The sequence below is a fragment of the Rhinolophus ferrumequinum genome, chromosome 5 (assembly GCF_004115265.2).
Source record: "Rhinolophus ferrumequinum isolate MPI-CBG mRhiFer1 chromosome 5, mRhiFer1_v1.p, whole genome shotgun sequence".
In the NCBI taxonomy this organism is placed as follows: Eukaryota; Metazoa; Chordata; class Mammalia; order Chiroptera; family Rhinolophidae; genus Rhinolophus; species Rhinolophus ferrumequinum.
This window is the reverse complement of record NC_046288.1, coordinates 58,356,433-58,370,548: the sequence shown is the minus strand read 5'-3', so window position 1 is coordinate 58,370,548 and position 14,116 is coordinate 58,356,433. Positions and strand designations below refer to the sequence as shown.

Genomic DNA, 14,116 nt, shown 5'->3' with positions numbered 1-14,116 from the left:
GCATTAGAGCTGATTGTTGACTAGGTCTTATTTTCAGGGAAACACAGTACCAGAAGTGCGACAGCTGAGAATGGGAATTCAGTACAGTTCCTCTTTCGCTGATACTTAGCAGCAGATATCTTGGTAGGCAGAGCATTTCCACATGCCCGCCTGAAGAGACAGTGGTCTCCACTGGGACTTAAGAAGGGTACTTGGCTAGAACCTTGGTTTTATCTTCAGTCTAGACTTCTCCTTGTCTCTCAGCCCTACTGAAGGTCAACGTGAGAGATTGAGGGTAACTCTGAAATACTCCAGTTCCTCAGGTAGGCAGAGCCCAAAACATGACTTTATTTTTAAGAGCTATGGAAAAAAAAGTATTGATGACCTAGAATTAGTATTTCCTGCTAGTATTTTTGTTCAAAGGTAAAGAAAATCTTAGTGTGGCTCAAGAATAGACAGATGCCTAACAAAACAGAAATTCCTAAAAATATCCACATACATTTAGTCATCTAATTTATGCCAAAGACGATGATGTACTACAATGGGGAAAAGATGCATTTTTTTAAAAAGATTTTTTAAAAAAATGGTGTTGGGTTAATTTGATATCTACATGGAGGGAAAAGGCCTCTTGACTTTGACCTCACATCAGACACAAAATCAATTTTCTGTGAATTCAGATCTAAAGATGAAAGATAAAGAGTAAAGCTCTTAGATTTTAGAATAAACAGAAGAACATCTTCATGATGTTGGAGTAGGCAAAGACATTAAATGGAACAAAAAAAGAGATACCTATAAACAGAAAAAAGTGTTAAATTGAGTTTTATTAAAATTAAGAACTGTTCACCAAAAACACCTTTAAGAGAATAAAAACACAATATGCAGAGTGGGAAAATGTATTTGCGTGCTCTCTCTTATATACATATTATGTACATAATATGTACGTATATATGTGTGTATGTATATATGTATGTATATATATGTATGTATGTAATATATGGTATTACAGTATAATGTATAGTATAATATATAAAGAACTCTAACAAATCAATAGTGCAACTCAATAGAAAAAGGGCGAAAGTTGTAAACACTTTATGGAAGAGGATGCAAAATGGCCAATACCTGCATTAAGAGAAGTTAAACATAATCAATCACTAAAGAAATACAAATTAGACTGCAATATGAAACTACTACACCTCCCACCAGAATGTTTACAGTGTGAAAAAGATGGAAAATACCAAGTATTGGTGATGCTATAGGGGAACTGAAGTTCTCATTGCTGATGGGCGTGTAAATTGTTAGAACCACACTGAACCTAACAATTCCACTTCTAGATACATACCCAACATAAATGCATAAAAATATCATTTGCTAAAATGTTACCCTATCAAAAAAAGACAGGAATGTATACAATTTTTAAGCAAAGGATGCTTATAGCAACACTATTCGTAATAGTCAAGACCTAGAAACTCCTGGAAACAAATGGTCCTCAACAGTAGAATAAGTAAATAAATTATGTTTTATTCTCACAATGGAGTATTGCAAAGCAGTAAGAAAAATGATCTACAACTGTACACAAAAATTATGTATGAATTTCACACATATTGAACAAAAGAGGACAGACACATACTGTATGATTCCATTTACGTGAAGCACATGAACTATTCTGTCAGAGGTGAAAAATAGTGGTTACCATTGGTAGAACAGTGACAAGAAAATGTCATACGCGCTTCTGGGTTTCTTTAGCTAGTTCTACTTGTATAGATAGGTGTGTTCAGTGTGTGAAAATTTATTCAGCATGTAATATACTGATGACATAAGTACTTCTCTGTGTGTGTGTATATATACCATCATACCATAAATAATTTTTATATTCTAACCGTATTATAGTTTACAACCCAAAATTTCTTGAGAAACTTCATTGACAGCAATATCTCTGTGCCCTTTGCATGAACCTTGCAACTAACCCTAGCTCATCTTTCAAGTTACAATTTTTAAAAAATTTATATTCATTTTTCTCTTTCTTCTTTCAGGGCCCTCCTGGTCCAAAAGGTGATAAGGTAAGAAAATGAATAGCAGAAACAAATTAAGTTAGTGGAAATCCATATTGACATGACCTATACTGTTTTACTTTTATCTTTTGAACGAGCATCACATACAGACTTCATGCTAAGACTGTCTATCATCTCATTTCCTACTCTACAGGGAGAACAAGGTGATCAGGGACCTCGGGTAAGTTGTATTCTTCCAATCCTGGACAGAAAATTAGCTTTCAGCTCCAAACTTATTGAATAAAAGTAGCCCTGGCTTCATAACTGCCTATGTGTCACATAGCTTAGCAATGGCTGGCAAAAATACCATACCTCTCATAAGTGTAATAGTCTTGATAATAACTAGTGTGTATATCTCCTGTTGTGTTATCTTAATTTGATACCTGTGAATAGAATACTCTAGAATAGCCCTACCGATTAAGGGCCAGAATCCCTACTAAAAGTCAACAACACCTTTCCAATGGCTATTGGGTCCTTCAGATTTGCATACACTGTTTTGCAATATAAAGGCCATATGGATTCCTATTGAATTTGGCCTTTTTCTGCAGTTAAACGTTATGTGCTATTGCATAAATATGTTATATTATAGATGAAAATATTAATGCATTTTGTATTTGTATTCTTCATCATGTTTGAATAATACTTATTCGAATTTCTTATGTTTTATAGATTTTTAAGCAGACAAAAGGTGTAATATAATTTAGCATTCCAGGGAGGAAGGGCATTCTTTTATTCTTCTTGAATGTGGCTCTTTTAACCAATATAACACAATGGTGAATGCTTTGTTGTTACCTTGGTAGTGCCAAGTCCTCTGCTTCACATCTGTGCCTTATTACCCAAATGTTCAGACATACTGTTCCAATGATGTAGTGGCTCCGTTCAGACATACCTCTCAATTTTCTCAAGTCACTACGCACAAAAGCGAGTATTTGGTTGAAGAGAGTCATTTTTTACAGTGGAAAAGCACATTTAAAACTTTCAGGTTGAAAACACAATTGTGTAGGATTTTTTTGTCGCTGTGTAACTATTGAATTCATGTATACTGAAGTAGGATATTTATTGCAAAAGATGTAGCTAATGAAAACTTCGAAAGTTTGTAGTCTTATCTCCTCATGTTTATTAAACTAGATAAAATAATTTACTTTCCTTTCTGCAGCTATTCTTCATGTAGAGATAATGATTATGCCTCAGAGCATTTCGTTTCTCATGGCAGTTATTCTAGCTGATGACTAGCTTCAAGCTAAAAGCTCATGTTATGGTCGAGGAGATTAAACATCATGATATATGGATGTGGATGGAATAAAATTCTCATAACCTTAAATGATTAGAGTATAGCCACTTGCTCTGTATGTGGTGATTATTTCACATGGCATGTTTCCATGTATTGAGTATCATTTCTTTCTACACGCAATATCAAAATCACTCAACTTGCCCTTTCCAGGTAAGAGGGAGACTGTTTCCATTTTGAGAAATCTTCTTTTGGCAGAGGAAGTGAAGGGGTGGTTCACAGCTTAGCTGTCATCAGTATGCATGCAGTCCTCATTTTCAAAAAGGTGTGTTGGCTTTCATCGTTCCAAAAAGTGATGATTGATTATAAAGCTAGGCCAAATTTTCAGGATGAAACCTGAAACCATGTGAAATTCACCTGGTTTCATGTTGCATTACAAACTAAGACTTGGACCAGGTTTCTTGGAAGTTTGGCCAAAGTTCATGAACTACTTTGACGAACCCAGACTGCCTTTCATACAGATTTCAGCCAGTTTTCACACTGACTGGGGCCAAGTTTCACACGATTCAGGGGCCATTTAGCATTTCAGGTGGAAAGTGGCAAAAAATGATACTATTTTCCTTTGTATTGAGGAATTTGGATTGAATTAATAATGCAAGATAAATCTAAATGTCCTGGGAAGTATATGTGAAAGAAAATGAGAACCTACCGAACTGCCTGTCTTTCCTCAGATTCCTAATTTAGAGACAAGGCATGTCACATTTAGCGTGGTTAGAATTTTATAAACATTTCTTTCTAGTAAGATAGTTTTAGCTACTTATTAGAAATTTATTATATCAAGATAATAAAATGAAGGTTTTATATTTCCAGAAAAATCAAAGTAAGTTAGAACTAGGAAAGTCTTCAACTTCATGAAAATTAATTTTACCAACATCCTGTATTCCAGCACACTATTCTAGCTGATGCTGAAGGAGACTCTCTTCTTTTTAAATGTAGATCTTTGTATTTGAGCACCCTGATCATTTTTATCCTATCAAAAATTTTGAATTCTGATTTTTACCATTTGTTTCAAGTAATTTATTTCTTTCCATAATTAACAATATGGCCCTCCATCATTTCAATTCTTTGTTACTGATTTTCCACTGTGAGATCTATACTGTTTACTTGAATATGAAGTTCTTTTTTTTCTCTTTGGCTTCCTGAGTGTTAAACAAGACGATATTGAGGTATAATATGTGAATCAAAGGAAAAAAGTGAAGATAATATAGAAATTAAGAAGGTGAATTATCTCGAAACTCTTGGACATATATTTAGCAATACATACTGAGCATACTGTATTTCCCCGAAAATAAGAGCTAGCCAGACCATCAGTTATAATGCGTTTTTTGGAGCAAAATTAATATAAGACCCAGTCTTATTTTAATATAATATAAGATCGAGTCTATATTATATTATATAAGAGTCTTATATAATATAAGACTCGATCTTATATTAATTTTTGCTCCAAAAGATGCATTAGAGCTGATGGTCTGGCTAGGTCTTATTTTGGGGGAAACATGATATACCATGTTCAAGATACTATGCTTAATTTATAGAGACTATATACCTATGTCTCCACTTCTCCCTCTTTCTTTCTCTCTCTCTCTCTCTCTCTCTCTCTCTCTCTCTCTCTCTCTCTCTCTCTCTCTCTCTCTCTTTCTCTCTCTTGCTACCATCAAATTCAACCTACTATCATCTCATATTCTTGATTACTTTGGTAGTCTTCCAATGAATTTTGCTTTCACTCTTGAGCCTGTATAATCCATTTTCTACACAGCAGCCAGAGAGATCATTTTACATTGTAAATTAGATAGTGTTACTCCCTGTTTTAAACCTTAGAATAAAATTCAAACCACTTTGCTTGGCCTACACAGACTTTCAAGATTGGGTCCTTGCCCCGCTCTGTAACCTCGCTCACACTAGTCTTCCCCTCCACCCACTGTGCTCCAGCCATACTGCCTTCCATGTGTTCCTCAAACACACCACACTCACTCCTAACTTGATAATGAGTTTCCATTTGCTCTCTTCTGGTCTTCTTGGGATGGGGTTCTTCTTATTATTGAGATTTCATCACAAATACCTCCTCAGGGAGAACTTCCCTAACTATCGAATCTAAATCTGAAATTATCCTATTTTGCTTTCTTTATTTACTTGCTTGTTGTCTGTAAATGACACCCCTCCTTGAAACATAAACTCTAAGTACCTGGTCTGCCTCGTTCATACCACCATCACCTAGGGTAGTAAGGATTCGATACATATTTATTGAATGTTAGAATAAAATATTATTATATCATTACTTCCCTCAAGGATCTGATTATCTCACGGATGCCTGAATAAGAAAACTATGTGGTTGTATGTTAATGTACCTTAAAGAACTATGCCAGGAGGTGCTAGAAAAGTGAACATTCTTACATTTTAAATAATCACTAGAGACTTTGGGAGAGCTGTCACTTGAGCTAGGACCTAATGCATGGGTAATCTTTAGAAGATAAGATTAAGAGCAAAACATTACACATTCCAGGAAGAAGAAATAGTACAAACAATATTACACAAATACTAAATGAAAGCATTCATTTAAGGAACAATAATATTTTATTTGCCAAGGAAATAGGTTAAAAGTAGAAAAATTATATCATGTAAGGTTGAAAATTTGTATCGAGGTTATATTATGGAGCATTTCGAGTGTCCAGTGTGGTAAGGAATGGGAAGCTATCTAAGATTTTTGGTAACATCATTTGATGTCTATTGCCACCAGACTATTTGGTGTTATTACCAAATGTTCTTTATGGAAATATATTTGGTTGTTGATGTAAGAAATGTTCACATCTACAGATAATTTTTATAAGAGTTTATTTGAGCCAAACTCACAACATACCAGGAAGCAAGATCTCAAATGCTCCACAGAATGACAGTTTTGCAGTTCTTTTTATACATTTGGAAATAAGGAGCGAACATCAGTAAGATTACATGATGTGAAAGAAAGTAAGGTAGGGAAATCTTGATTGAATTACAGAATAGTTACCAAGGTTATGTGCTCCTTTGAGGGTGGTTATGCCAGGCCACCCCACCAAGGGGTCTAAAAAAAGAGGATTACTCTGGTATTTCAAAGGTGTGTTAATATAGATACACAAGAACAATGGACAGCGCTTGCTTAAAGCAAAGATAAACTTTTTATAGGCCTGGGGTGTGACTACCCCCTTGACCTGCCCAGTTAGGGATTTATTATTAGATCACCCTGTGAGGTCGTTATCCTGCAAGATTTATTACAGAGCCCTTTTTTGTCCACATAGTGATAGCAACCAGTATGAAAAGGAATCGGAAGAGACTGAAAGCAGGAAACAACGTAGACCAAGAAACTAAGTCAGTCATCAGGACAAGATAGATTATAAGAATCTGGTCTATAAGGATAATGTGTAGTCCTCAGCAGAGAGATGAGCAGAGGGGGTAGGCTGGCCCAATCTGGAACATTAGATATCATTGGAGGTCAGGAGCCAGCCATACTGAGCAGAGAGTGCAGTGTCAGAATGAGCAGCTCAGTAGTGGGGAGGGCCTAAGTTGGTGAGCCAAATGAGAGATTCCAAAGGAGTCACCAAAATATCAGAGAAAGCTCCATGTTTTCTATGGGAGTTTAAATATGAGTTTACTTTTCTCACATAATGAGAAATTCAGAGAAGACAGTTGATGATATTATTTACACGTATGTAATTCAATGTTGTTACTATGGAAGTCTCTGTGAATCTAATGGTCTTTCTTTCATAATTACAAGAAAGACTTCAAATTCAACCATCACATCTATACCTGTATCTGCAGGGAAGATAATGGGAGAAGAATCTGTATCAAGAAAACAGAATTTTTCCCATGAATTTCATAATACACTTCTGCTCATGTCTCATTGGCCAGACTTTTCACATAGTTAGATCAAAGCTGGAAGTGAACCAAGAAGAATGCGGTTGAAAAGGAAATTTGGGTCATCTCATCAGTAGGGTTTGTCATAAGTGCCAAACAAAAATGTGGGGAAACAAAGAGGGAAAACCAGAGATGACACTAGTAGAGGAGAAATTGGTAAGAGAGAAGTCTTGAAGTGGAAGATGGAAGATGAATTTAATCAGTATTTACATCCAGGATCTGGCCATGGGTGGAACTATGGCAAAGTTAGGGTTTAAAAAAAAAATTTAAGCAGCTAGGGAATAAAATTGAAGGATACCGAGGTGAAAATTCAACACAAGTCTTAGAGTTAATTGGATGTAGGGGCTGAAATTGAAAAAGAAGATAAAGATATGTCAAGTTTCTGGCTTTGCTTGATAAACTCGGTCAGAAGAAAGTAGAGAGGATGAATAAGTTGAATTTTAGTTATGTTGAACTTGTGATCTTGATAGATTTTTTTCACTTGAATAATGTAACAAACAGTTGGAAACATGAGACTAGAACTCTAAGATGGTGTCATAACGGGACGTAAGGTCACATAGCTGAATGTCACAGAGTGAGCACTGAAACCGTAGGAGTAGAAAATGATAGGTGAAAGGGTGAAGCAAGAACCACTTTAGAAATCTCCGCAGTTAGGGAGTGGGACGAGGAGGGGAGTCAACAAAAGAGTGAGCTTTCAAAGAAACACCAGGACACATTTGAGCACTAAAGGAAAAACTACTTAAAAAGGGGTGGGAGAGGCAACAAAATGTTCTTAATAAAAAGAAAAACACAGGGATGAAACCTATAAAAAGCTTTTGGACTTGGTGTTCTGGAGTTGTGGGATATTAAGGAAGTGCCTTTTGTCAAATAGTGAAAGTGAAAGATTGCAAGAAGTTGAAAAGGTAAATGGTAGGAAAGTTGACTATCTTTGAATACTGTTCATGGCATATGATTTAATGCAGAGGAAAGTGGGCTAACTTTTTTGACATGAGCTTTCTGTCAGTATACATTAAACCAATTTCAAGCTTACGATTTTAGGCATACTGTAACAACCATAGATATCATTTGGTTTTATTCTATAAGACACTGAATGTTAGATTTCCATATATGAATGCACCCTGACATTAGAATTGCACTTCCCTCCTTGCTTCTTGGTGAGATGTCATTACAGATTTGTCATTAATCTTCAGTTCATTTTTACAGTCAAACATTTTGCTTCAGCAGTTAAGCCTTTAGGCTGTATGGTCAGGATGGTGCTTTCTCTATGCTGTCAGGCACCCTGAGCCCATGCTCATTTTTCTTCATTTCATCCTCTTAGGTTTGTGTTACAGAATATTGAGGCTGTGCCTTTACCCTATATTCAAGCAGAGGTTGGAGACCTGCTTGTAAGGGAGTTGTAGGGGCATTCCTAGACTGAATGAATGTTGGATGAGGAAATAATACTTTACATAACAATTATAATAGCTAATTACTTAGAGTCTTACAACTTGCTGAACACCTTTCTGGGTAAGTTTCCCATATGATCTCTAAGCCTTATTCAGTTTAGCAAGGTAGGTTATCAGGAAAAAAATAAGAGGAAAAGAAATGCAGTATGATGATTGTATCTGTGTGGGCTGGGGTAAGGCTGGACAGGTATCAAATTCTAACTCTGTCTCTATGGTTATGATAAGATTAAATAAAATAACCTATGAAAAATCTATAATAAGTCCTCAGCAGATCATAGCTGATGATTCTCCTCAAATTTCACATGAGGAATCTGGGATAAAGTAACTTCCCTAGGTTCATGTAATTTGTAAGTGGTAGAATTGGAGTTCAAACTCAATTCTATCACCCTCTAGATTGTGCTGTTCCCAGTGGATCAGCAGCTTCCCTATCAGTAAGATAGTCCTTATGGTCATCAACCTCCATGTAGAACAATAGGGGTTGTAGAAATATCTGTGGCTTAAATAATAGCAATAATAATGGTAAATAATTTTATTGAGTTCTTAAAATATGCCAAATACTCTATGAAGCTTTATCTTGTTTCAAGAACCCTGTGAAATACTTATCTTTATGACTTCCATGTAATGAAGAAACCAAGATTTAGAAAGTTTAAACATTTTTTCCAACTTAACCGTGCCAGTCAGTGCCACAGCTGGGATTTCAGCATAGGAATTTATGGATTACATTTTTTCAGGTGTTCTTTCATTTACCCTTAAAAGTAACTTTGTGAATTAGTAGCACAAATATTAATATGACATTTCTTTTTTTTTTTTTTTTTTGGTGATGATGATTGAGCTCAAACATGTTAAGTGACTTGTGCACATTCTTTAACATACATTTAACAAAAGGCAATTGGGGGACACCAACCCCAATTTCAAGAGCTGCTCTCTTTCCAAATGCCAAGCTAGCTCCACATGGCTGCTAGGACCTTTCCAACTTTGATTCCATGCCTCTGTGATTTAAAAAAATTGAAAAATACTTTAAACCATTGAAAAAGCTGAGGAACACAAATACAAATAGGTGCATCATTTTTCTTTGCAATCAGGATAATCGTAGCATGACAATCCATGCACTGTCAATCTTCCAAAAAACAAATGAATGAATGCTACATAGTAATACCTCAGAACATGTCTGCATGGAGCACAGGGAGGCAGGGCAATGCTGACGCCCAACCAAGAGCCGTCAGAGTACCCAATTACCTTGTTATAATACAATTGTGCTTCTCAACTCAATGGCACCATTTTGAAAATTGTATAAATCAAGATCCTGGTATATTTGCTATTAGTGATTTTTTTTTCCTATAGGATAACCAGATGACTTAAGTCTGTTCTCTGCTGTTCATAATGCTGTGTTTGTATGTTTTACAAGGTTGTTTGTTGATTCTGTTTTTAGTTGAGCCTCTCTTTTCAAAAGATTGAATTATATTTCTTGATCTGTAACAGAACCTGAAGTCAAGTGTAAAAGTCTCAAGACTTTTATGGGTTCTCCCCTTGTCGTCTGTACCCACTACAACTACCACTGTCTCTCTTCATTATCAAAGAGGAGTTCTTGCTTGCCCAGTTCATAAGGCCTCTGCCCTCATCTTGAACCACAGCCCTGGGAATCACACTGGTACCCCAGGCTTTGATGTTAATGGCTCATATTTCTTTTCTATATCTTCATAACTTAAAAACATAGCTTTAAAAATAAGCAAAGCTATTTTAATGTTTAATATCATCTTTTTAAATTAGGGTATTATGTTCTGAAATTGTGGTAAATATATTAATCAAACTTAGGCCATAAAATGAGCAAATACCATGAAGTTATCTTGTGACTATATGTTACTATTCTAATCGGTTGGCTACCATCACCTTGCCAAATAGCACAGAGCCCTGATAAAGAAAAGATTTAGTGGTTATTGGTCTCAACATCATCAGCCAACAGCTGGTTTTAAATGAGTCCTGGGCTCTCACAGTTTCAATAAGCCACCCAGGAGCTCTGCTAAACTATTTTCATAAAATTCTTTTCTCTTCCCAGTGTATTCAAGTAAATTTTCATAACAGCTGGGACTATGTAAAACTGATAGCATCTTAAAAACATCTTCAGCAAGACAGATTAAGTTCCAAAAAGGAAAGCAGTTAGAAGTTTATTTTATTATCTTAACCTTTGTTGACTTGAATGATTAAACAGATTCTTTGGCTCTGCTAAAGCATTTAGGCCTGGATATTAATTTGATGTTCTTATTTACTTAACCCTTGCCTTTCTCTTTAGTCCTAATGAGTACACTACTCATTTGATACTGAATGTATTGCCTGTGAAAAAGGAATTGATATAACACAATGGAAAGAAATAAATTGTGAGAAAATTATTTTAATGCTTTCCAGATTCAGAAGAAGTTGGCATGGAAACAGCAAGCTCATTAAAATTTGCAAACGTTCTTATTATATTTTATAATCAAAGTTCTCTTTTGAGTGTTCTCTGTCATACTTTAAACCATTAAGAGCTGGTATATTGAACTAAGTCCAGGAACATTTGTAAATTTGTCCCAGTGTGGGTCAATTAAAAAAAATAAATTATCTTTGCAAACAATTGTTAATGTACAAACAATATTTCCCTTGGAAATATTGTAAATTATGTCTCAGTTATTGGTTGTATAGCTGAGCTCATCAAGTAAGAAAAAGAAAAATATATTTGGAAAGTGTGAGGAATAATTACCTATTTTACATGACTTCAGATTTGATGCATTACTGTCTAATGTAAAAGATTATATAAGTAAACCTATAAATATAGCAATCCAGTGGGGTAAACTTTTATATAAAATATTTGGAAGTAAAAGTGGACATTTTGCAAAATCATACATTAAAACAACAAATAGTGGAAAGCCTGAGATTTGAGCCCTTAACTGAAAATTCTGTTAATGACTGCAGATGTGTTCAGACAAAACCAAAATCCAATCCTAAGCATATCCTCTGATAAGGAATTCTGGAGAATGATGCCAACCAATTTAAAGAGCCATTGGATTTCTTTCAGTGTTTTTAATGCAGTGACCTTCATAATAAAATAATTGGTCATTCCATTTTATAAAGAAAAAGAAAGATTTCATTTGTCTGCACTTTTGTACTCGTTGCTTTTATCAACTTCAATATTCTTCATTTTACTCTTTTATATGATTTATATATCTGGACATATACCTTATAGTCTTTTCAGGCTAATGTGCACCATTTCATATTTTTCTTGAAAATGAGTGAAATGAAAGATTTTAGCTGAAAGAGAATAAGTGTATATATCTTTAATATTATGCATTTATATTTCCTTTGTTTGAATATTTGCAAGTGCCACTTTCTGTAAAATATTTTTAAGAATACTTGATACATTAATAACCTCTCAAGCAAAACTATGCAGAAGATTTTCTTTGTCTCATATTTACGCAAGTTAATTTTCTCTTTAATTAAAACACAAGTCTTATGTTTATTAATCCATATAAAGTGGAGCTATGCTTTGCATTAATGCCTGCAACTGAAGCATATAATAAAAGGTGGAGGGAAAGATAGATTTGGGGTGGATGACTTTCGATATTATATAAGGAAGAGAAAGTAAGCCTTTAGGTAAATATGTTAAAATCTGTATGTGACGTGGACAAAAAAATCGAACATACTGTAGTTGATAGTATCAATGAATAATGAACATACTGCAGATAGGAAAATCAGCAATTTATAAGCAGTATACACTAACAAAATCCAATATAATTACCAGCATTCTTTTTCCATCACTCCCAAATGCAGAATTATAATTGCAACAAAAATGTTAGTGAAGTGGATTAACCAAATGGAAATCAAGAAATTATGAAACAGCAGATTTTTAATGGTGCGTCAGGATTTGCAGAAGGGACTAGAATGTGAGACTATATTTTTGATTCTTCCCTTCAGAATGGGTGGAATAATGGCTTATGCATTGACAGATTGTGTTTAGGGAGAACAGTTCCTGTAGTTCTGAATGAGATGGGTCTCTGGAAAGTCATTTAGTGCCAGACAGCAGCGTCTTTCATAAGCGTACCTGCACTAATGTGTCCAGCAGCTTCTCACAGCAGACGCAGCCTGTAAATCACAAGTGGCAAACAGGACTGGCTTTGTAGGGAAAGGATGTTAGTTGCGAGGTCCTACTTCAAATGCAATTCTTTAGCGACTTTGGAGGGAGTCGAGAAGCTTTGATTCTCATCTCTTAGAAGTCAGTTAAATTTTGTTTGAAAAATATTGATATTAACAGAAACCCTTACAGACCACTAGTTGTTTTGTAGTAGCACAAATAAACTTATAATTTAATGCATACACAAATAATAGTAGTAGTAATAATAATAAGAAGAACAACAATAGTGATAATGTAACGTTACTGTTTTCATAGTTCCATGTGCCAAGAAAACTTCTGGGCATTCTTATCATGCTACTAGCTTGTGAGTCTGGCATGAATCTGTTGATAAAGGAGCCTTAGTGATGGAAAAGGTGATATCAAAATCATCCAATGTAGCATTCAAAACATCAGGGAACTAGTAACACAGAACAGTCTTTCCAGGACAGGAACTTTAACTAGGTAAAAGCCTGAAGGATTTCATTATAATTAAGAATTAAGATAGGAAACTGATGCTGAAGAAGCAGGCGGAGAGAGAAATTGGCATGGCTGAGTGTACGCAGTTCTGGCTTGAAGCCTGTGTGATGTGTTCAAGGGAACTGCAGATGGTAATTGCTGCCTGTCACTATTTCTTCAAAAGAACATGTCAGCCCGAACGTTCTGAGTTTATTAGCAGGTGAGGAAAAAGGTAAAGGAGACACCACCAAAGTTTTAATCAAGAAAACATTCAATGTTTTTAAAAATATTTGTATTCCTTGGGCCTTTAAACAGGCTTATTTTTAGAAGTTGAGTTAATCTTTTTATCTAGACTATTAAAATTGTGGGCCAACCTGGCAATATCTCACCCACGTCTTGACTGACCCTACTGTGACTTAGGGGAGGTCATCATGGTGTGAGATTTCCAGACCTGGAGAAGGGAAGTTCTTCCACTGGTGAAGTAGGAAGCATGGAATGAAGGATGTGACTGAGGCAGCCTTGCCCAAACCCAGGACACACACAGAATCTGCTGAAACACGCCTAGTGCTAAGTTGCATATGCTGTGGTATTTTGTCTTTTTGCAAGGTTTATAAGTTGTTTCTCATATTACGAATTATCAAACACTTGCCTTTCTCACAACCTATCATTTAAATTATTATACTGTATATCATTATGTATGTGGGTGTTTGTACGTATATTAATTCTTATTAACAGACATTTTTCATCTATAGAGATATTTTGTATACACATATGTGTGTGTGAATATTTCTGTAAAATTGCAGTTGTCTATACTGTCTTTATGAAACAGAGTTTCCACAAGTAGAGATTACTAGTCACGTACACAAGATCTAAATAA

General features: G+C 35.2%; 1 protein-coding gene across 1 annotated transcript in view; it reads left to right on the top strand.

Moving 5' to 3' along the window:
• COL25A1 (collagen type XXV alpha 1 chain) overlaps positions 1 to 14,116 on the top strand; it is a 433,173-nt gene that overhangs the window by 277,090 nt on the left and 141,967 nt on the right. Inside the window, exons 6-7 of the mRNA XM_033106318.1 lie at positions 2,010 to 2,036; positions 2,182 to 2,208. Coding sequence (XP_032962209.1) covers positions 2,010 to 2,036; positions 2,182 to 2,208 — 54 coding nt within the window. The remainder of the gene's footprint in view (positions 1 to 2,009; positions 2,037 to 2,181; positions 2,209 to 14,116) is intronic.